We start from the raw sequence: 23,387 nt of genomic DNA, 5'->3' as shown, positions 1-23,387 counted from the left end.
CATTTGGGGGCTGTAGCGATTTCATGTCCTCGGTGTGTTATTGGATGAGATAAAGTCACGCTCCCAGCAAGCAGCTGGTTTAAAACCAAACAGCGGAAACTTTTCCTTTTTTTTTTTTTTTTGGATTCAAGAAGGAGAAAAATAAAATGCAACATTTCAATGGGAACGAAACACTCCTACCCCCTTCCTCTCCTTCTCTTCCAGGTCACGCCATCACCCCCCTTCCTCCCCTCCTTTGACAGGTCGCGTCATCACCGATCGAACACTTTCCTGCACGTCGTCTTGATTACGGCAGAGCGGAAAAACCTCCCGTTGGAAAATCTTTCAGCCCAGCTCCAGTTACCAGAGCGCAGGCCTGGGGCTGACTTTCCACATGGGGCGGGAGGGGAACTTCTCCACCGTGGCCACAGCTGCCGCCAGCACCTTAGGAGACGACCTCCTCCGTTAAATGGCCTGTCTCCTGAGGGGAGGCTTCAAAAGGAGGATGCGGTGCTGGATGCTAGCATGCTGTCCCGGTCGCGGTCCTCGACGCGTTCTCCCACCTCCACAAATCAAAGGGGACGCCATCCTGCTGGATGGACCGTAGCCATCACTTCCGTGGGCCTCAAGTCCATCATCCCGAGAGCGACGTGCTCCATCCTTGGCAGGACCGGCGGGGTTGTGCAATGCCTGTCCGCCGTGCGAGATGCGCTGGAAGCAGAGCTATCTCTTAGAGGATCTAAAATAGCCACAGACAGGAATAAACAAGGAGACAGGAACGTTTGGATCCAACTGGAGCTTGAAAGCGCGGTCCCAGCATGAGAAAACATCTGTCAGTGATATGCAGTAAACACGGCGCTAACCGCAGCCCTGGATGGGAATTAGACAAAAGCGACTGGGAACCCCAGGCAGGAGCTAATTTAATAGCGCCGGCCAAGCTCAGCAGGCTATTTGCTTTCTGGTGATCAATATTCTGGCGGAGGGAGCATATGGTGGTGGGGGGAGCAGGTAGTCAGTGACAAATGAAAGGGAGGTGATGCGGTCGTGTGGTTGGGGCCGGCGCAGGAAGGCAGGAAGTTTGCCCTTTTAATCCTGGCTCGGATCCTGATGGGCCATGCGAGTCTTCAAGCACGGTGCCGTGCCTCAGTTTCCCCCTCTGAGCTGGGCGAACGGGGTTGAGACCTGGTGCCGTGCCGTGTGTTGAACCCCTTTCCTTTATCTTGAGTTTCTCCCTGCCTTGAGTGCTCTAGCAAACACGCCGGCTGGTGGTGAAGGCACTGGACCGTAGGCACACTGGGAGAGTGGCTGTCTCGTAGGCTTTGTCTGGGCAGCCCCCCACGCAAGGGGGGTGCACGGGGTCGGCCCAACGGGAGGTGAAGCCCCTGGATGCTTGTTCCTTGTGTCCGAGCCAGGACGAACCAGGGGGGCAGGGGACCAAAAGGCTGGGGTTTTTGTGGGGAGAAGTCCAGGAGACCAGACAAGCCAAGGACCCCAGCAAGCATCCTCTGGGGAGACCGACCATGTCCCATTGGCGCCACTGGTGTCTCGAGCACAGAAAACGCTCCCCACCAGTTACCACAACCGGAGACTTGGTGAATAACAAGCAAGCCTGGCTCTAACGAGTGGCCCACAGGCAGGACACGTGTGGACTAGACTGCTGAACAGTGGTAATGGAGAACGGTTTCACGGCGAGGGCGCTGAGGCTCGAGCAGCGCCGGCGACGTGCCTGGAGGGCTCCACACCAGGGAACAAAGGGTGCGTTTTGGCAGCGCTGGCAGGGGGGTTTTCACTAGTCCTCCAAGAGGGAAGGGATCTCGGGCCTTTTCAATGCCCCTTGCTCAGTGTCTCTCAAGCCAAAAATCATGAGACCAAGGCTCCCTGCAAACATGCAGCCTCATCACATCCTGCAGGCCACCTGCCAGCCCCCGTCTCCTGTGCCGATGGCCGACCGACTGTCCAAGCACGCTGGAAAATTGAGGTGGATAAAGAGCTAAGCTGTAATTATGGGCAGGACCCGCTGGAATGTGCTCGAGCGGAGCAGCGGCAGATGCCTGACAGCTATTGTGGGGCTGTTAAAATCTGGAGAAGCAAGCATGAAAGGATCACAAACGTCGCAGATCTGCCTGGGTCGGCAGATGGCTGAAGGGAAGGCAGGGTGTCTGGATGGCCAGAGACAAATGCTCCTGGTGGGTTTGGTTGTGTGACCTCCCCGTGTTGGTGGCAGCAACGCATGGGAAGCTTGGAGGACCGAGACCCTTGCCAGCAGTGATGTGCCAGAAGCATCACACGCTCTGCGGCCAAGCCATGAGAGGAGGGGTGGCAGTTCCCGGGCCACATCTTGTGGCACGGATGGCCCCCTAGCCTCTCATCATCTGTAGATCTCAGAGGCAAGCCCATCCCTGTTCTTCAGATGGGGAAACTGAGGCACAGAGAAGGGTGGGGACATGCCAAAGGTGGCCCAGCACCTCAGTGGCACAGCTGGAGACCGACCTCGGGCTTGAGTCGCACTCTGGTGCTCCAACGTGGATGGGCCAAACTCAGCCTATTTTTAAAACCACTGGAGTCGCATCAGGGAGGAGCGTGGCCTCGGGGTGGTCTGCCCGTGTCCCCTCCCAGTCCTTCATGTTCCCTTCCCCTTCGCTGCATCCCCAGGGCTCGGGGGCTGCCCCCCAATGCCAGTGGTCCCCTGGTTCACCCTGGGGAGAACTTTTCTGCCCTCTCCCTTGGCCCGTGGCTCCTCTGCCACCCCTCTGGTCACTGGAGGCAAAATGGTGACCTGTCACAATACCTTCGGTGCCGACACAAGGCCCTGCAGCCCCTCTGGAGGCAAGGGAGACCCCCACCAGCGGCTCAGCCACCTTGACATTGACCCCTGTCCCCTAGCTGGACCGCTCCAAGGCCTCCAGCCTCTCCTCCAGGAGGTCCCCTGGGCCTCACATCTAGCCTCTGCCCAGCAAGCAGAGCCGTGGCCATGGGCTGTGGGTTGGGGTACCTGTAGATGCCCACGATGGCCGTCTCTCACGGGGTGCATCCCATGGTCTAACCTGGCGAGTGTGGGGTCCTGTTGGCTCCCACGGCAGCCCCCTGGGTCTGGGGGCTGGACTTGGAGCTTTGGACACTCCTCGCCGGGCCCATCGCAGCAAGCGGTCAGCAGGGCAGAGGAGATGGACGCGCTGTTGTGGGCACCAGCCCCTGCTTGCCCCGGCTGGGTGAAGGGAGCAGCCACTTGTGCTCTCTCCTGTCCTTTATTGCTGTACAATGACCCCTCCTGCAATGGCCCCCCCTGGCAGGGGGGCGCCGGGCGATCATTTTGCCGCGGCCGGCAGCGCGCCAAGCTCCATCGAGGCAGAGGCCTCCTCTCCGCAGCTCCGTTACAGGCTGCAACAAAGCCCCCGTTGTGATGATGTGCTGGGAAGGGAAGGATTGAAGGAAACCCCCATCCCTTCCCTGCCCTCTCTGGGGGGGCAGCGCAGGCAGGGATGGGGCACGGTCTGCGGTGCGGCATGCTGAGCAAGGGGCGCGTCCCCCCCGGGGGCTGTGGCGTGGCAGACCGCACGCTCGCTCTGCCCCTTTCTTCTCCAGCTGCAGCTGGGAAAGGGCATTGCCCTTCCACGCTTCTGCCAAGGGACCCCACTGAGCCAGGTCCTTTTTTTCCTCCTCTTCGCCATCCATAGTTGATGGGAAGGGAAATCACCATGCCTTGAGGGTGGGGGTGAGGGGAACGCGCTCCCCGTGGCCTTGTGTTTGCCCCGCGGAGGGAGAGGGGCGACTGTGGGACCCAGGGCCGGCATGGGAGCTGGCTGGCTTAAGACTCGAGCGGGACAAGAGCGAAACTCGGCTTTTCTAGCGCATCGGTTAAAGGCATCCCAAAGCAGCCGAACGCACTTGAACCTCTGCGCTAGAGCGTCAGAGGAAAAGCCGGCTGACCGGGTTCTCCATGCGGGAGCACCCCTGCCTAGGCCAGCCCAGACAGGCATTTGTCTAACCGGCTCCTAAACACTTCCAGGAGGCTCCACGGCCTCTCTAGGCCATCTACCTTCGTACTTAACCCCCCTGGTTAGAAAGGGCTTCCTATTCTCCCACCTAACCCCCTTTGTTGCAATGCAAGTCTACAGGGAGGGGCTTCTTAGCTCCATGTTGCAGGTGGGGAAACCGAGGCACGAGGTAGGTTGGAGACGTAGGGTCACAGTTAGGAACAGAAAAACCCTTGCGTCCTGGCTTCCCGTCCCAAACTGACCCGCTACAGAGGACTCCTGCCCCGTGGGAGCCCACTAGCCTGAACTTCAAGAGCCTCAGGTCTTCTCCATGTGCACGGAGGCTCGGGCAGTGCACGTGGCTCCGTGCCAAGCGCGGCTCCGCACTCGGGGGTGGACGGCCTCTAGAAAAGGCCACCATGTGTCGGGCACTAATTCGCAATTTAGCTCTTCCGTCCAGTTTTCTAGCTGGGTAGTTTCGTGCGTCTTTCTCCCCCACTCTGCGCTGACAGCGCAGACGCCTGGCAGGCAAAGGCACGGGGAGCTGTGGGCACTGATGCCGGCTAAACCCAGGCTTGGAAGAAGGTGCCCAAAAGCGGGTAATCAATGGTGATGCAAGGAGGCAGTGCGGTCCCTGTCTCAAGCCTGGCTGCCCCAACCCATGGGGCTCGAGCTGGAAACGCCTCGGGGACGCTCCTGACCCGTGCCAGCGAGAGGTTAGACCAGATCCCTCACTTGGCCTTCGCAGTGATGGAAGCGCCTGTGGCTTTGGCTGTTCTTCCAGCAGAAGTCTCCTTTTTTAAGGGCTTTTTTCCCCCCTGGAAGCGCGGGGAGAGCAGCCCCGTGCGGGGAGCACTGGCTCGCCAGTCTGGAAGGACTGGAAAGCTGCTTGTCAATGGGCCTTCGTGCCTGCACAAAGGAACAAGCGCGCGGGAAGCCACAGCTCAGCGTGAGCACTTGGAAACCCGTGCTCGTGCCAAAGGCTGTGCCGGCTGCATTTCGGGGACACGGATTAAAAGAGGCATTTTGGTTTCTTAAAGGCTGGGATGTTGCCGAAGCTCAGGCCAGGGCGTCCGCTGTCTCCGCAGGAGAGATGCCATTCGGAAGCAAGGCGGTGGCCAGGCCTAACCGTGAACATGGGGTCGGGGGGGCCTGGAACGGCTTCTGGTCAGTGCCCGGGGCCGAGACGCCAGGAAACGGGCCAGCTCCTTGGGCCAAGGGCCGCGCGCTTGAGCGCTGCTGGAAGCACATTCCTTCTTGTTTGCAGGCAGACGATGGTTTGGAGGGAGCCACGGAGAAGAGCACCCTGCGGAGGGAGGGGAGCCAGGCAGGGGAAGAGACTGCCTTGCCCCAAGCTCTGTGGCTGAGCCAGGCATGGAAACCCCGAGTTTCGGCTGCTCCAGCCACGGCTCCTACACAAAACAGAAGCGTTTCCTGGGCGCGAGGAGATGAGGGGTTAATTGATCCGCTCCTCTTCGCAGGCCCCTTTTTGTCATCAAAGGGAACCAGTAAAGTTCCCGCCAGCTCCATCGGGCTGAGCCGCAAATGGCTCCCAGATCTCTGCTGTCACACGATGGCAGGAAGCACCCGGAAGAGCGCGCGGGGCCAGGGGCTGGGACACCGCCTGTTCCCTGGGGCCAGAGGGCTTTTTCCCATGTGCTGTTCCTGCTTGACCCCGACCCGGGCAGCTTGGAGCATGTGGGATGGGAACGGGGCTTTGCTGGGCCCTCCCAAACACCCCCGCACCCCAAGTCCCAACTGGTCCCCACACAGAGCTGCTCCGACTCACTCAAAGCGGCACTAGGAAACCCTCCCGGCTGGGTTTTGCAGTCTTCAGAGGGTGCAACAGCCTGGGCCAGGCTTGGCCTTGCAAATCAGCATCTTTTGCCTGCTTCAGAGCCTGCCTAAGGGCTGAGCCCGGGGGCCGAGCCAGCTGCACAGTCTCTTTGCAGGGTGCTGAGATCTCGCGTCGCTCCCAGACAGACCCCTTGCGTTTCAGTGCAGCGGGGCAGCTGGGCACCGAGTGCCCACGGAGCGGATCTCCGCTGCAAGGTAAATGCAAGTATCCCAAAGCCCCTGGCTCAAACTCCTTAAGCGTGCGTTTAACTTCAGCAAGCGCTTGAGTCCAGGCGTGCTAAAGAGCTTGGCTGAACGAGCTCTTATGGGGGGCAGTCTGCCAGGTTTGGGGCTGGGGGTCCAGTCTCCCCTGACAGCCTGGCCGAGCAGACTCCACCATCTCTACCACCCTGCCGGGTCCCCGGATACACCCGCAAATAAAACAGAGCGCAGGCTCACTGCAGAAAAGATTTAACAAAAAACCCCCACAACATTTATTCAAATCAAAGGCAGCCTTTTCTGAAAACCATGAAGAAACTTCATTTCAATGCCTGTGATTTCCATCCGAACAGCAAATCTGAGCAAGCAGAACAGGGCTTTGATTTCTATCAATAAATATAAAAAAATAGAATAAATTATATTAAAAAATAGAATAGGTAACACTGACAGACCAGCGAACGGCTTGTAGCGAAACGAAGCGGGGCCTGTGGCAGGGAGTGGAATGGAAGAATAAATAGAGAGAAGGCAAATGATTATATGACCTTGAGCCACAGCGATCAGTTGTCACTAGCAAAACCATTGCACTCGCTACCAGAGGAATGTTGTATTTTAGGCCCTGGGATCTGCCCATCTCTTGAGATACAAACCAACAGAATAAAAACTACAAAACATAGCAGGGGGGGAAAAAAAAAAAAGATCCTTAAAGTTGCTCATAAAAAACCCCCAAAACTATGGAACGGCCTGGGTGCCTGGCTACGGGAAAAGGCCAAGCAAATAAATTGAGCCAGGCTTCGGTTCAGCCTCCTCCTGACACGACGGCAAGCCGGTTTCCTTGCTGCTGGAAATGTAACGTTTTGCTTGTAACACCGTTTTTAATGTCGGCTCCTCGTCATCCTCTTATAAAGAGCAAAGGCAAACAAACTCGCTTTGTCACTGCAAAGTCTCGGCAACTCCAGCCCGAGCGGCTTCGAAGGCAGCTGGAAAACGAGCAGAGGCCACTTTGGGAACGGCCCGCATCCCTGCAGCTTGGGAGCGGATTCGAGCGACGGGGAAGGGAAAGGCAAGCGCTCTGCTTCAGCCGGCAGAGAGGAAGGACAGCACCATGGAGGCAGTGTTAGCGGCTCAGCAGCCACAGACCCGGGTCTCAAGGCCACCGGTGAGGCCTTTCCAGGGATGCTACGTGGCACCATCGCGGCTGGGTACAACCACGGCGCTTCTTCAGGGCACACCGTGGCCTCGTGCTCCCCTCCGGAGCCAGCTAACCTGGCACAGCAGCAACAGGAGAAACGACCCGACAATACTAATAATATTAACAATAAATAAAGGTGACTGCTGCCGAGGTTGAACCGTAGGTGCAGGCCAGGCGGGAAGGACTGGCCAACTCCTCCGAGGGCGCTGCCGTCAGCCCCGCAGGCTGGCCCCCGCAGACGCTTTTGGCTGGAGGATGATGCCGAGCACACTTCAATTCTCCACTTCAAGTATTTCCTGCTTTGCACGTCCGCCGAGTGTCTCCGTAGCCCCTGGCGAGGCGCTCGTGGGAGGGGGCTGCGTCTGCTGGGGAGGTCTCCTTCTCAGATGGGGATCCCCACGGTGTTGATCTGGTCCTTCAGCCCCATGAGGCTGTAGGCGATTCGCTTCTGGTGGCCTGGCAAGCGTACCCCGATCTTCTTAATGTCCCTGGGGAACGAGAAGGGGGGCATTACCACACAGAAAAGGCTGGGCTGTTGTGGGGGGGAGCTGCTCTCCACCTCCAGGCCAGAAGCCTGGGCGAGGGTCTCCAGCCGAAGCTCCCCACACCGCTTCCCCACCAGCTCCTCCATCCCTGAGACCCGCTCTGAGCAGGACAGCCGGGACCGGCCCGGCCTGAGATGCAAGGTGCACTGGTCCCCAAAAGTCATCACCGGTTGCTCCAAACCGGTGCGACACTGGTGTCGGGGTCGAGGAGCCCGCTATCTCCAGGGATGCCTCCTTTGTCCCCCTCCTCTTCCCCTTTGGATCCCAGCCCGGGGCCCAGGTGCACGGAGAAGCCTCCACGGGCTTTGGCTCCGGCCCTGCGTTCTCACCCACGGCTAGACGCTTTCTCATGCCCTGCCCTGGTGCTGCTTCCTTCTCGCGGCTGCCGCACCTGAACAGCGAGCAGAGGCCGCCCCATCGCCCGATGATTCAGTCCCTCCTCAGCTGCTCAGCCCCATGCCGCGAGTTAATTAAAGGGTGCCAGCTCAGCTCTTGAGACATGGCGGGGGGATGGGGCAGGGAGAGCAGAGGGAAGAGAGAGCTCCACACACCTCCACGGGTAATTAACCACGGCAATTAGCTCTATTCACCACTAAACCTGGCACAAAAGGGCTATTATCCTTGCATTACCCAGGGGGAAGCGCGGGAGCAGTCGGGCTCAAGCGGAGAAGGAGAGCTGCCACCCCCTAGGGCAAGCCGCCTCCTGGGGACCGTCCCCCACGCAGGCGGCAGCAGCAGGCAGCGGGGAAGCAGCCGCCTCGCCTGGCCTCAACACCCAGAAAGAAAGAGACACCCTCCTCCCTCGGTGTTTGGAGCCAGGGACCTCACAGAGCCAGGCCCTGAGGGAGCGAGGGGAAACTGAGGCACGGGAAGGGGGAGCGACTGTCCCAAGGCCATCGAGTAGCCCGGTGGCAGAGCCCGGTCTCCCAATGTGCAAACCACCCTGCCTGCTCTTCGCTTAGCAGGCCAGGCCGGCTCCAGGAGGAAGTTTCCCCAGGCCAGGCAGAGCCAACTTTGTTCCCGGCACACGATGTTCTCCTGAGATCCCCGGATACTGCCCACCCCCGCTCCAGTCCTTCCCCAGGGTGCAGCCGAGTCATCCCGTGGACGGTTCCCAGCCCAGCTCCTGTTTACACAGAGGCTATATTTAACTGGAGGCGCTGCAGCGGGGTCACTTCCTGGGGGACGAGCCTCCCTGGGGACTTGGGGGGGGTGAGGAAAGGGGCCTTCTCTGGTCCCCCTCCTCCCCACTGCCCTAAGGCCAGGAGCAGGGGCTCAGCGCGGTCCCTGACTGCATCTCACCAGGCTAGTCCAGAGCCAGGAAACCCAGCTGGGGGGTGAGAGGGCAGCAAGGGAGCTAATTTTATCCCAGCCCAAAACCGAGCCAGATGCACAACTGCCAAGGAAAGAGGGAGCAAACATCCTTCTCCCCCTGGCAGCAGGTCTGAGGCTGCTCCAAGTCGTAGGGTGCTGAAGTGCCCCTGGGCTCGGCCTGCCTCCCGCAAGCCCGAGGCGACACGTGCCAGCTCGGGGAGGGCCGGGTCCAGGGCACGAAGCTGCTCGTTCGTTCTCAGCCACCCGCGTGGCCGTGAGGGCCGAGGGGTGCGAGGGCCCCGGGGAGACACTCACTCGTTGGTCATCTGTGCCACCTTCTCGATGGTGGTGTAGCCGGCCGACGCGAAGTGCTCCGTGTACTGGTTCATCTTGATGGACTCCAGCCACTCCGAGACGTTGCGGAAGGGGGTGCCCTCCGAGCCGCTGGTGCTGGGCAGGCGGATGGACACCCTGCGAGGGCGAGACAGCTCCAGGCATTAGCGCTGCTGTGCGGTGGGGCAGGGGGAGACCCCCCTCCACCCCCCAGAGAGAGCCTCACACAGGGCAGGGTCGGGGGCTGGAGTTCGACGTGCTCCAGCTTTAGGTGCGGAGCAGGATGGCGGGATCCCTCATGCCCACCTCCAAGCCAGCGCCAGCATTCAACCCGCTATCCATCACCCCCCTGCCCCCAGCCCGGCTCCCCCCAGCCCTCTGCCACCAGCCCCCTCCAGCTTGGCGGCTGTCCGGCAATGCCAGCTGCACGCGATTTAGTGCCCCCCCCCCAATGCCTCCAATACCACGAGTGTCTCAGACCCTCGCACTGAGACCCGCCTGGCTGAGCTGGAGACGGGGCACAGCAGCTGGGCTTTGGAGGGGGTGCCTACCGAGGGTCGAAGTCAGCCATGGTCTTGAGGGAATCGGGGGCCCGGATGAGCTTGTCGAGGATGCTGACGATGTCGTTGAACTTGGGCCGGCGGCTCCTCTCCTGCTGCCAGCACTGCATCATCAGCTGGTAGATGGCGGAGGGGCAGTCCACGGGCGCAGGCAGCCGGAAGCCATCGCTGATGGCCTTCATGACCTGCCACGGGGAAGGGGTGGTGTGTGAAGGGGGCGAGCGAGCTGGGGAGTGGGGGCCAGCCCTATCCCCAGGGAAGCTGGTTGGGTCCTGGGTACGTCAAGACCCCCGATGCCGAGCAAGGAGCCGTGGGTCAGAGCATCCTCCGACGCACGGCCCATTTGACCCCCGCAGGCTGTGAAGGAGCTGGGCTCCACGGAGCGTGCTGCTCAGGGCCCAGGCGAGCAAGGGATTTGGGCACGGCTCCCCCCCAGCCCGGCCTGGCTGGCGGGCAGCGCTCACCTCGTGGTTCGAGAGCTCCCAGTACGGGCGCTCGCCGTAGGACATCACCTCCCACATGACGATGCCGTAGCTCCAGACGTCGCTGGCCGAGGTGAACTTGCGGAAGGAGATGGCCTCGGGCGCCGTCCAGCGGATGGGGATCTTGCCGCCCTGCGAGAAGAGATTGCACTGGTCAAGGATGGTCCCTGTCTGACCCCTGCACTGCCCGGCTGAAGCCTGCTGGGCTGGGGTGGGAGGTGGAGGTCCTTGACCCCGGGTTTGGCCCCCACCAGGTCTGATCATGAGACGGCGCCTCTTTGATCTCCACTTCCAGCCATGCTGGGTCGGAGGAAGGGGTTTTCTCTGGGATGGACAAACAGCTGCCCCGAGCCGTGGGAGCGCAGGCAGGGCTGCTCGCCGCTGGCTGGGGGCTGGGTGTCACAGGGATCTCCCACCCGGGCTGTGGGGCACATCCCTCGCCAGGCAGGCAGGGCCCTCCAGCAAAGCCCAGGAGCAGCTTAGCTTTGCACACCCCCGGCAGAGGCCCAGGCTTGTCCCTGGCAGGAGCCGAGCAAAGCCCTGAGCAGGGCAGGGGAGGGCAGGCGGCGTGCTGGGATGGAGGATCCTGGATGCACAGTGGTCCAGGGCTGGAGGTGAGGATGGCAGGGCCAGGGCGGACAGGCACGTGTCCGGGACCAACACGAGTTGGCCAGGTTTGGGTGGAGGGGAGCCTCCGGGAGTCCCGGCACCCAGCAGCACTCACGCTGGTGGTGTAGGTGGCATCGGGGTCGTCCTCCAGGACGCGGGACAGGCCGAAGTCAGACACCTTGCAGACCAGCTGGCTGTTGACGAGGATGTTGCGCGCGGCCAGGTCCCGGTGCACGTAGTTCATGCTGGCCAGGTACTTCATGCCCGCGGCGATGCCTCGCAGCATGCCCACCAGCTGGATCATGCAGAACTCGCCGTCCTTCTCCTGAGGAGAGGCCACGGTCAGCGCTTCCTCACCTTCCCCGTCGCCAGTGCCCCTCGGTACGTCACCCAATGGGCCACCAATGCTACCTATACGGCGCAGCTAGCTCGGGGGTGGGCTAATGCAGTGCCAGGGACTCGGTGCCAATGCAGACTCGGAGAGGGCCGGGAGAGCTGAAGTCCTAGATCGGGCTCTGGTGCAAGACCTGCACACAGGAAGCCTCCAGGGGCTCAGTTATCATATAGGGGAGGAGAAGTAATGGCTGAGACCCTGTGCTAGGCGGTCCAGCTCTCATTCTGGGAAAAAACCGTGCATTAGACAGCAGATGCCTTTCCTTGCCGGTCCCTCAAAGCGGGAGGGACCTGACAGCTGCCCGGGGACTTTCCAACATTGCCGCTACTCGCTTGCTTTGCGTTCTGCTCCGCTCGGGCTCTCCACGAGGCAGGTCGGAGTCACCCGTCCTCAAACCCCGGGGTGGACAGGCTCACGGCCGCCCACACGCTCCCAGCGGGGAGCAAACCCGGTCCTGCCGGCCGGGCCGTGGTCAGCCCTTGCCTTGCGCGTGTTCAGCGAGGAAGCGGGACACCTACCCGCAGGAACCTGTCCAGGGCTCCGTTCTCCATGTACTCGGTGACGATCATGAAGGGTTTATCTGAGGAGAGACGGGCGGATGTCAGCGCGGGCGGGCAGCGCTCTCGCCCCGTAGAGCGAGCCCTGCCACTTTCCCAGCGGAGTCGCTGGCCTCGTGCCCCGGGCGGCGCTTACATTTGGAGACGACGCCTTCCAGGCGGATGATGTTGTGGTGGCAGAACTGGCCCATGATGCTGGCTTCGCTCAAGAAGTCGATGCGCTGCTTCTCCGTGTAGCCCACCTTCAGCGTCTTGATGGCCACCGGCACGTCCTTCTTCCCGTTCTTCAGGGTCCCCTTGTAGACTTCCCCGAACTCGCCTGGCGGCGGGAGGGAAGGCAGGCGTGACCCACGCGTGGCTTTGCTTCCCGTCTGCCCCTTCTACGTAAACCAGCAACCCCGACTTCCCGCGTCTACCCCAGCCCCCGACCGTGGGAGGAGGGGGTGACCTACCTGCCCCGATCACCTTCTGGCGCGTGACGCACGAGGGGTGAATCTCGGTGGTGAATTTCAGCACGGCCTGGTTGGGGTCCTCGTAGGTGTGGGGGTCCACGTACGTCTTCAGGGGCTTCAGCTGGTCTGTGGGGACACGGGCAGTGAGGCTGGAGGCTCAGAAAACCAGGAAAGCGCATCCTATGCCAGCGGCAGCCTGCCCCCAGGTCTGCCCCCAGGCTGCGGCAAGCGAAGGAGAGAGCCTCTCCGGGGCCAGGGTGGCTCGGGGAGCAGCCGGGCTCTCCGGCGCTGGCCGGACCCCGTGCGGCAGGCAGAGGGGTGAGGGAGGAGAGGCGGCATCCATCCATCCATCCATGCATAGGCAAGGAGCAGGGTTGCAATGAGATGGGGGAGTCGTGCCCTCCTTGCTACGCGGCGTGCGGGGAAGGGGACCCCATCCCGTCTCGAGTGCTCGCTCACCAGACTTGGAGTAGTAGACGTCGTTCTCCGACTGGCGGGCCCGCAGGTTCCTCTTCCTAAAACAACAACAAGAGAGTTGGACCTGGAGCCTCCAAAGCATCATGGACTCCGCAGGGAGGTCCCGCCGGGTCCTCCCTCCCCGGCCGAGACCCCGAACTGGAGCCATGAGGGGTCCTGTGTGCCCAACTGGGCCCCAGCACCCGAGGAGAGCGAGGCCCCACTCCTCTGCCAGGCGGGGAGCTCAGCAGCAGCCGGTGGGCACGGATGAGGCACTTCCACCTCCCTCTTGCTCACTTCCACCCTGCTGCGAGGTCCGGGTTGCAAAGCCCCGTCCGCCGCGGAGACGTTATCCCTCCCCGCTGAGAACCGGCAGAGACCAGCCACCCCGCGGGGAAGCGAACGTGCAGCCGCTGCCTCGTGAAAGGAAAGAGGGAGAGAGGAAAAATACCTTCGGTGAAAGTACAGCACGGCAGCCACCACGAGGGCCAGCAGGAGGACCCCGGAGACAGCACCGCCGACCACAGCCGCCGTGTTCATGCCCTCAATACCTGCAGGAGGGAGGAGAGTGATTGGGAAGCTGCCGCCAACGCTATGTGACAGGATGCGAGCTAGGACCATCACTGTGGCCGCCTCGGCTGGTCCAGACCCCTCTGTTTCTCTGCCTACATCTCTTGTGCCTCCCACCCATTCAAACAACAGCACCATGGGGCTGTGCCTGCCCTGAGCGACTGACACGCGGGTGCAGGCGTGATGGGAACGGTCTTGGCCTGGGAAGGAAGCAGGACCCGGGGTCCCGCTGCTGACCCGCAGAGGCACTCTGGGCACCCAGACAGGTTCGAAGAGCCAGCACCACCAAAGCAGATGCTCACAGCATAAGGATATCTACGTTTCAAACAGCAAGGTCAATCACAGAAGGCCCCAGAAAAGCTATCAAGGACCCAGCAGTACAGAGAAAGGAAGTGATTCAAATATATCAAGGACCAAGAGGTACAGAGAAGGGAAATGATTCATATGGATAAGATGCACATTCATCTCCAGGTGTAACCATCTCAGCAATATCTGAAAACAAAGCGATCTTCAAATTTCTAAGTCCTGAAGTCTCTAACTGGTGGCCAGCCCATTAGGGAAAGGCCCGTTTTACCTTGGTTTCAAAAATAAGTCTCTAAAGGGCACTAATGCAGTACACGTGCAAGGGGGCAATTCAGAAGAGCCATAGTTTGAGGCCAAAGAGCACAAACTCCAAAGGGGCCCCAGCTTTTACCCTCTATGGCTTGGCCAAAACATAAAAAGCTTACTAAATTAGGCAAGAAATTGGTGCTGCTCTAATTAATATTCACATGCCTATTCTTATTCCCTGCGTAAGCACTGTCTGATCTAAACTTAGCCCTGTCTGTGCTCCATCCACTCGGTGTACTTGAGGCGACTGCGATTTTATTCCTGCCCCCGCCCCATTGCAGAGCTTGGGACAAGCCACAGCGCTGTTTTATGCCTTGGTTTTCCCATCTGTGAAATGGGCACCACTAAAGGGGGGGGGTTAAACGCTCGTCCCCCGCACTCACCCCCTGGCAGCGTCTCGAACTCGAAGGTGTCGCTCTCGGTGCTCTGGCCCTCCTGCGTATGGGTCAGGATGTGCACCCTGTACATGGTGCCCGGCGCAAGGTTGGATAGGGTCACGCTGTTTCCTTCGCTGCGTACAACTGAGTAGCCTCTGCTATCCATCTGCAGGAAGGAAGCAGGAGCCCCCCCGTCACCAAGAGCTGGCAGCCTCAGGCCCCCTGGCCTCACTTCAGAGCTGGGGATGTCTCCGTTCCCCGCTGCCCTCTCGGCCCAGAGCCTTACGCACCCAGAGCTTGCCCAAAAACAGCAAGGACTCATGACACGCATGGACCCAGCCCTCTGTGGCTCCCAGCCCTCCAGCGAGCAGAAGCCCCCGAGGAAGCTCATGGCCTCGCTACCTTTTTTCTGTAGGTGACCTCATATCTCGAGACCCGGCTCGCCTGCCGGGCTGGGACCATCCAGGACAGCGTCAGGCTGGTGGCCGTGCTGCCGTCCAGGTTCACCGACATCACCTTGGGAGGCTCTGGGCAAGGGAGAAGAAGGCTGGGATGAAGCGGGGGCCGAAAGGGGCAAATGCCAGAGACGCAGGCGTCACAGAGCTGCAACCAGAAACCAGAGCCCCTATGGCCCTCCTCTCGCCCTTACCCGTCTGGTTGACGCTGATGCTCACAGTGCCGTAGTTGCGGCTGTTGCTGAAGGACGAGACCCCGTTCCTGGCCTCCACGGTGAAGGTGTAGTTCATGTAGGGCTCCAGGTCGCTGACGGTCACGGACGTCCCGGTCAGGCCGTGGGGCGGGTCGGAGTAGCGGATGCTGGAGTCGCAGGGCCGGCACTCCCCGGTCTCGGGCCGGCACTGCTCACACGTGATGGTGTAGGTGACATCTTTGCGGCCCCCTGTGTTGCGGGGTGGGGACCAGCGCAGCTGCACCTTGGCGCCCAGGCCGATGGCGGTGACGCCGTGCGGGGCAGACGGGGGACCTGGGGGTGAAGGGTGGTGAGTCACAGTGCCCGGGACTTCCCACCGCTCCGAGGCAGGGCAGAGCCATCACCTGGCTCCAAGGGCAGAGGGGAAACCAAGTCCTGAGCTTGTGGATCCCTGGCAAAGCCACGGCCAACCCACGCGGCTAAATCTGTGGTCGTGGTCGTGCCCATCAACACAACCAACACGCGTAGGGAAACGCAGTAGCGGGGGTGCCCCCTGCATCAGAGGAACAGCGGAGAAGGGGCAGGACTCTCGATAGCTTGATCCTCTGGGGTGTCACCACCCCAGCCTCTCAGTGCCTCGGTTTCCCCAGTGATAATAAGAGGCAGGAAGCCCTTCCCAGTCCCCAGGGTCATTGCAGCAACCCTTGCCCAAGACTGAGACCTGCCAAGGGCAGTGCCAGCTAGTCCAGGTGAGCAATGGGTGGTTCATACGGGTGGGTACTGGAGGGCAGCTCATTGCCCCACAGGCCCCGTACTTACGCGAGCAGGGAAAAGAAGGGGGATCCTCCGCGGACCGGAAATAGCCTTCCTCACACGGGCACAAAGTGGAGCCTTTTGGGGATGGCAGCGTGTGCGGGGGGCACTTGGCACAGGTGCCGTCGGAGATGTCCGGTTTGAAGAAGCCGGGAGAGCAGGCTGCAGGGGGAGAGAGTGAGGCCGGGATTAGCTCGTCTCCCAACCATCCGCGGCATTGAACACGTGCGCTGGCCCGTGCACCAGCCGTTGATCGGCAGCCATGCATTGCACAGCCGTGCTCAGGATGGCTGTCTGGAAAGGACTAGCCCAAGGCTTTGCAATGACCCACCCCCCCAGTGCCAAGTGCCCTCTGTCCGGCCTATCCGCACCACCCCGCAGAGTGCTGAAGGTTGGCAGGGGTTGCTAAAGGGACACATCTGCCACATCTCAAAAGGGACTAAATTGACAGGGTCCAAGCACCTTCCCATCGGCACGGCTGCAGCCTCACCAGGGTCATATCGCATTAACCACCTGCTGTCAGGCCGGTACCAGACCGATCCACTGCGGAGCTGCCCCCAAGGCATCCTAAGCCGGATGCCGGCAGCAGGCCACGCCTGGCTGGGACTTTTTGGTTTTTTTTGCAAACTCTGCTAGTTTCTTTTCTTTCCTTGTTCTGAACAAAGAGAGTCGGAGCGGGGGGGAAGTCTCGGTCGTGTTCCTTGACACGCGGTTTTTCCACAGGAACCTGCTTTCCGTCTCCGCCAGCCTGGGGGGTCCCTTGCTCCAGCGCTTTGCAGAGGAAGCGGCTTCGGAAGCCAAGTGGCCTGGCTTTTCAGGAAGCCTCGGTGCTTGGGCTCAGCCCAGGGCACTCACATCCCTCCTCCGTGTTACTGGGTCTTTAGCCAAGCACAGAGATCCTGACCAGACAGGCAAAAGCTGCTCTCACCCCCAGGAAAGCCCGGGGCAATAGCGCGGGGACTGGCAGAGCCCAGCTGTGTGCTCGGCCCCTTCCCCAACAGCCTCTGCGGCCCCCAGCCCTTACATCAGGAAGCTTAATGGCCCAAGACGGGAGTAAATCTCCTCTCCCCATCTGGCTGCACTGGGGAACAATAGGGCAGTAAACCTGTCAGGGCCCCAAGGATGAGCCTGGTGCCCAGAGGCTGGCTTCCTTTCTCCGAGGAAGGGGAGAGAGAGAGGAGCCTCCCAGGCTTTTGGAGGAGAATGAGCTCTAGTTAAACCGAGACAGACAGACAGACAGACAGACAAGACAGATGTGCAGATCGATCGAGAGACAAATAGGCGTACAGACAGATGCTGCAGTGTCACCAGCTCTTAACGTTGTACTGAGTTTTGCAATGCTTGACCTTTTCCCTCAAAGCTCCAGCTCCTGGAGTCCTGCAGTTTCATGCCAACTTCGGCTTTCCTTTCAACCTACAGTACGCTTCTAGCCCTTGGAGTTGGAAAACAGGATGGTGCTGCACCCGACAGCACCCTGAAAGCTCACCAAGCAAGAAGGCAAGTGGGAAAACCCCAAGGGTCATTTTCTTTTTGAAATCAAGCTCAAGCTCCTGGGAGGGGTGCGGGGGCTGAGGAGGTAGACAAACAATTTTGGCAGTGCCCGCTGCAGAGACAGGGGCTTGTACTATAAAGGACAGCTTAGACACAACCCTAGGGCTTGCAGAGCCTACACGCAAGTCCTTGCTCTCCCACAGCTGTCCTGGCCTCTCTGTGTGGGCTCCTCATCTGCACGGTGGGCAGAGCAGCCCTGGCATGAGCACGAAGACACCACATAGCCAGAGGCGCTCAGCTCCTGCCAAGAGAGGCTCCCAGGGATACCTCCGCAAAGCCCAGACACGGAGCAAAGGATGACTTTGGACTTTAAGATATGCAAAATGCAAACCAGGCAGAGACTCGGGAGGATCACAAGCCTCTCCATCCTGGGAACTGTAGTTTCCATTGCCAGCACCTCTACATTGAAGGAGACACCTTTGCCCTCTACGGCTAAGCACGGACCGGGGTACAAAGGTCTTCAGTGCCCACGGGGCTTTTGGGGGGGGTGGGGGAGGGGGCATATGCCTTGCAGCAGCTCCCACTGCCCCAATTCGGAGCCTGGGCGCACATGTGCAGGCACAAGGGTCTTGCTGAGGGTTAGAAGCCCGTGGGGACAGGCGAGCGGCCCAGGGAACAGTGGACGGAGAGGGGAGGATGGCAGGCTCCGGCTGCAGGACCAGAGGCGGGAAGTAGGAATATCTGTGTTTATTCCTGGAGATAAACTCCTTTGTTTCCTTCCCTTCGGGCTCCTTTCCCAGAGGCTGTCGGGCCCCGGGGGCTCATGGTAGCTGTCCGGGACAGGAGGTCAAGGAAACTCTCCGCACAAAGGGCAAATTCCCATCTCCGCCCCCGTTCCCCTTCCGCAGCAGGAAGCACCTCCATCTGCCCCGGGGGGAGCGGAGGGGCAGCCCTAAGGTGTGTGGCAGGGGGTGCACGTGTGTGCATGTGCGTTGAGGGTCGACTTTACCGCACAGGACTATATCCCAGGGACCGGCGCCCGTATGCAGAGGTGCAGCCCGTCGAAATGCAGGCCCCAGCAAGCAAGAGCCTGCCCGCAGACGAGCAAAGGTGCCAACCTGAGAGAGACGTTGCAGCCACATGCCCGGGAGGTGCCAGTGTGTTTGCAGCCACTGCCAGGCCCAATTGCCCTATTAAAATCTGAGGGCGATAGGGCACAGCGTCAGCAGGTCTGGTGAGGACTCCCTCCACCGTGTCTGGCGCAGGGAAGAGTGGAAACATGCCCCAAAAGACGAGAAATCCCCCCATCCCGCGCTAGCCAAGGATGGAGGGAAAAGCCGGGCGGTGGTAGGACAAAGGGATGCATCTGCCTGCCTGGTTTACAACCCGCCAGGGTCACTTAGCTTAATGAGACCATTAGCCAGCAGGGTCCCTATCCCCTCCCCCCCGTGCACACACGCACAGGCCTGCACACACAAAGCCTCCATTCAGCCGGCACAGAGCGCCTGTGTCTGTCCCGACACCCTGTCGAGGGTCCTGGCGAGCGGACGGTGGGCACTGGCTCTCCCAGGATGACAGCGGGGTTGGAGTTGGCTGGTGCTTTTGACCCTTCCTGGCCAGGCAGCGAGACTGAGAGGAAGGCGTTGGAGGAAGATGGATGGAGCGTGGCTGACGAGCGCCGGGCAGGGGCACTGCTGGGGAGCGATGTCTGTCCATGCCAGGGAGGTTCGCCCCGCAGCTGGCACCGGGGACACCCGGGAGAATGCCAGTAGCCGCAAAACTGCAGGGTCTGAGTGGGGAGGGGGCCACATCTTGGCCCTTGGGGGAGCTTCCCCCATTGCTATCCCTCCCCATCCCCTCACCGGTCACCTGCATGACCCCCTGCAGCGGTACGCTGCTGTGCTATGCGCTGGGCACACACCTGCCCCAAAGAGCTGGCCGTCGACGGGGGAGCACATGGCGCCGCACGGGCCAGCAGAAGCGGTGGTCTCGGGGTGCTGCAGGCCAGGTGCGATGGAGGAGGCTGACCAGCCCTTCAGATACGGGCAGCTCCCGACTGACCCACACCTCCCTGGGAGCACAAGGGGGTCCCTCCTGCTATGGCCCATGCTTGAGACATGCTCCATAGATGGGGAAAAGACCTCGCCGCGGCTCCGGGGACCGTCTCTCCTCCCTGTTCCCGACCGTCCAGACCCTGAGGGTCCGATCTCAGACGCTCTGCATAGGCATCGGCATGGTGAGGAGCAGGAGCAGCCCCAGAGCTGCCCAGACCCCTCTGCACCCAACTCAGAGACCCCAAACCCTCTGACCCCAATAACTTTCCTTGCCCCCACGGGAGCCCTGGGCAGCCGGCCCAGAGGCTCCAGGACCCGGGGGCAGTGGAGGCGATGGAGGGATCGCGTTTCCCCCGCGGCTCTGGAGTCCGCGCCCGATCTCCGAGCCGGCCCCTCTCTGGCAGGGCTCTTGCACTGCGACTCCTCCGCTTTCTTATCACCTGCCCCGGAGCTGGAGGCACTTGCACAGATGCCGGTGCCGAGATGCTGGGGGGACGGGCACAGCCGGGCAGACCTACCTCTGCCCTGGGCTTTTGGCCCAGGGCAGCTCTGTCCAGCAGGACAGATGGACCCAGCAGCAGCTCCTGGATTGCAGTAACCCAGCAGCACTGGCCCCTGGCACCCGCAGCCTTGCCCATGGGATGGGCTGTGCTTTCTGTTGTAGTTATGATGCTAAGAGCCAGCTTTTCCCTTCTATTTTAGCAGGGTCCTCGGGGACCCGCTGTGCCAGGGACTCCCGTGTAACTGGACTTCCCCACACCGCTGGCCAGAGGAACTGGGCAGCCTTGGGAGGTGGGAGGAGGAAGGGGCTGATGATTCACCCCCAAGGGCTGCTGTGCTGGCAGGGCCACCTGCCAAGGGGCAGGGAGGGCTGCTCCTCCTGGCTTGCGTTTGCACAGCTCCTAGCACACGGGGCTGGAGCTGGGATGCTGGGGGAGGGGGCCTTTGGGCCCAATCCTGCCCATGGATCAGCCCCACATTCGGCACCACCCTGAAGGCTCTTTACCTCCTCTCTAGGGAGCTCGTGGGGGTGGGCCTGAAGGAGGATTTGATTTCCCCTCACACTCCTCCTGATCAAACAGAGCCCACGCGGCCCTGCCAGCCTCTGCATCCTTATCTGCCCTTGGCGTCCTTGCTTTCCTCTCTGCCCCTGGGAAGTGCCCTTGTCGGCTGTAACGAGGGAGCAAAGAGGCCCTCAGCTAAAGGGACCTGGGCACGGACGGGCCAAGCCCCCACCGCCTCTGCCCACGAATGGCCGGGGAGGGGGCTGGGTTGGGTCCTTGGACAGGAGGGGTCCTGAGCCCTGCACAGAGCCAGGCACAGCCCTGCCCTGGGCTCCTCTGGTCCCCAGACTGGGACCCAGCCCCGTGTCCTCTGCTCCGGGACAGAGGCGCTCTCCGGAGAGCTGCAAGATGGCAGAGGGACGCCAGCCCCCAGCCCCCTTCGTCCTGCTCTCGGCACCAAGCAACCTGGCCAGGAGACGGTGCACTGGGGACGATGGGCACTGGAAACCCAGCAAGGAGCTTGGGGCTGGGGGAGCAACATGATTTATACCTGGGCCGCGATTTCCCTAAGCACCCGACAGCACGATCCCTAGTGCCACGCGCCCTGCGCCCCATTCTCCTGACGCAAGACCGAGGCCCTGTCCCAGCACAACGCTGCCCCTGCCTACGCCCGTCCCTGCTCCTCCCCTCCTAGGCCTGTCCCAGAACTGGGCTGAGACCCCCACGCTCGTGACCCACAGCAGGTGGCAGGGCTCGGGGGTCACGGAGGCACCGATCCGGCCCCGGTTGAAAAGCAAAGCCCCGTGGAGCTGTCGGGAGCATCCCCGGTGCCCCTCAGGCGCTCCTTTCTCCACGGGGAAAGAATGCGGCTCGGCGGCGCGCTCATTCCTCGCATAGCTGCCACGCTCCCCCCGCGCCGCGCACGGCCCTGGGCAGGGGATTCCCACCGCGCCGTGCCTGCCTGGGGCTGCTGGAGCGCAGCTCGGCATTGCCCTGCAAAAGGCATCCTGGCCCCTCTCTTCCCAGGGCAGGAACAGTGCCCCTGACACCGCAGAGGGAGCTGGACTTGCCAGGGGCACGGGCAGGCCAGACGCGGCCTCTTCCCCCTGCACCTTCCCGGCTGCCGGCTCTTATCTCCCAGCCCCCATTCCCCCCCTCTCCCCACACATTCCTCACCACGCATGTAATGAGGGAGTTGCCAGCCCGGCACAGGCATCTGCTCCGTGGCCGCCCCCCCCACCGCCCGCCCAACACTGATGACTATTGTTTGAGAGAGATTTATCGTGAAGGCTCAAATCTCAGCTCCAGGGACCCGGGGCGCTCCTGGGCTCTCTGCAATCCAGGCCTTTGCAAAGGGAGGACGTGGGGCAGGCTGCAGGGGCTGGGGTAGAGGGTGCTGCTAGTCACCATGGGGCTGGGCAGCTGCAGATCGAGGCGGGGGCTCAACATCCAGACAGACGGACAGACCCATCCCATGCACCCCAGCAAGCCCCTCCGGGAGCTCTTACCTCTGCAGCTGTTCTCCACCTTCTCGTAGCCGGCCCGGCACTGGCACTGCCCAATGGGCACCAGCCACTCCCCGTCCGAGTTGCAATGCATGAAGGGCTCCTCGCTGGCCACCGCGTCCTCCACGCAGGTGCCCTGCACCTTGGCCAGCGTCTGCGAGTCGGCGCCGGCCATGGTCTCGGGGAAGAAGGCCATGTTCTGGTGCACGCTGGGGCACTTCTTGTAGTAGATGCGGACGGAGACCAGAGCCACGCAGGCCCCGATGTCCTGGAAGGCCAGGTAGAAGCCCTTGCGGGTCAGGGGCCCCACGGAGCGCACCTCGACGTTCAGCTTGACGTTGCGGGTGGTGAAGTCGTCGCGCATGGTGATCTCATCGGGCGCGATGGTGTCGATCTTCTTGAACTGGCGCTTCTGGAAGTTGGTGCCGTAGTCCACGTCCGACTCGGCGTAGTAGAGGTTGAAGGTCTCCTTGCAGGAGCTGGCGCCGCCGGGGAAGCTGTTGCAGTCGCGCACCGTGAAGTTGAGCTCGATGAAGATGCGCTGCGCCTCGCTGCGGTAGATCCAGTTGGTGCGCAGCCAGTTGTCCTGGTCGCCCTCCATCACGTTGCAGACCGAGTAGATGTACATGGGCGAGTCATTCATGATGTGCTGCAGCAGGTCCCACTGCCCGGGGAAAACCAGGGGTTAGGTGACTACAGGGCCCACAGCAGAGCTCGCTGCCAGGCTTGGACCCGGGGTGAAGCCCACCCAGATCTGGTCTCCAGCGCTCCCCATCGTGGGCAATTATGGGACGTTTCCTCCTGATTTCCGTCAGGCTGCTCCGGCCCAATAAAACCTGCATCTGCTCTGCAGGCACTTTGCCAGCACACCTGCCCGCTGTGCTGCCTCCTCTTGCCATGCCAAGATTTCCCATGCATCCCCCCCAGCCCACAAACTCCCTGGCAGACCCCGATGCTGCCCTGGGCTTTCACAGAAGGGGAAACTGAGGCACAGGGCACTTAGCGCCCAATGTTCATAAGGGTCTTGGAGTTGAGCCAAAGGGGATGTCTGGAGCGGCCAGCCAGCCCCCTCCTGCTCACGGTGTTATCCCACAGTCCAAGGACCTGGGCCAGCCTGGAGGGGCTCAGCTGGGGTCTCTCCGCGAGATGCTGCACCAGGGTCTCTGCGTAGCCAGGGGCAGCAGGCAGAGTTGGGCCTGGGGGCGCGTAGAGGATGAAGGAGCCGGCGGGAGGACCATGTCAGCGCACACGCTCCAATTAACCTCTTGACGGGGCAGGGGCAGGGGCAGGGGCAGGGGCAGGGGCAGGGGCAGGGGCAGGGGCAGGTAGGAAACCCGCCGGGGGCAGAGGAGAGCAGCAGCCCTCGCTGCGGGCCCGGGGGAGAGAGGGGAAGGGGTCACCAGCCTGGGGGTCTGC

General features: G+C 61.6%; 1 protein-coding gene across 1 annotated transcript in view; it reads right to left on the bottom strand.

The window, feature by feature from the left end:
• Positions 1 to 6,254: 6,254 nt before the first annotated feature.
• EPHA2 (EPH receptor A2) overlaps positions 6,255 to 23,387 on the bottom strand; it is a 24,912-nt gene continuing 7,779 nt past the window's right edge. Inside the window, exons 3-17 of the mRNA XM_019511971.1 lie at positions 21,975 to 22,635; positions 15,924 to 16,079; positions 15,105 to 15,437; positions 14,858 to 14,982; positions 14,462 to 14,621; positions 13,351 to 13,450; positions 12,903 to 12,958; positions 12,444 to 12,569; positions 12,128 to 12,310; positions 11,953 to 12,014; positions 11,156 to 11,365; positions 10,414 to 10,563; positions 9,941 to 10,134; positions 9,372 to 9,527; positions 6,255 to 7,685 (exon numbers count right to left, since the gene is read on the bottom strand). Coding sequence (XP_019367516.1) covers positions 7,580 to 7,685; positions 9,372 to 9,527; positions 9,941 to 10,134; positions 10,414 to 10,563; positions 11,156 to 11,365; positions 11,953 to 12,014; positions 12,128 to 12,310; positions 12,444 to 12,569; positions 12,903 to 12,958; positions 13,351 to 13,450; positions 14,462 to 14,621; positions 14,858 to 14,982; positions 15,105 to 15,437; positions 15,924 to 16,079; positions 21,975 to 22,635 — 2,778 coding nt within the window. The 3' untranslated portion in view covers positions 6,255 to 7,579. The remainder of the gene's footprint in view (positions 7,686 to 9,371; positions 9,528 to 9,940; positions 10,135 to 10,413; positions 10,564 to 11,155; positions 11,366 to 11,952; positions 12,015 to 12,127; positions 12,311 to 12,443; positions 12,570 to 12,902; positions 12,959 to 13,350; positions 13,451 to 14,461; positions 14,622 to 14,857; positions 14,983 to 15,104; positions 15,438 to 15,923; positions 16,080 to 21,974; positions 22,636 to 23,387) is intronic.

The sequence above is a fragment of the Gavialis gangeticus genome, unplaced genomic scaffold (genome assembly GCF_001723915.1).
Source record: "Gavialis gangeticus isolate Ggan-Ray unplaced genomic scaffold, GavGan_comp1, whole genome shotgun sequence".
In the NCBI taxonomy this organism is placed as follows: Eukaryota; Metazoa; Chordata; order Crocodylia; family Gavialidae; genus Gavialis; species Gavialis gangeticus.
Note: the sequence above shows the minus strand (reverse complement) of the source record. Positions and strands in the feature narration are given on the sequence as shown.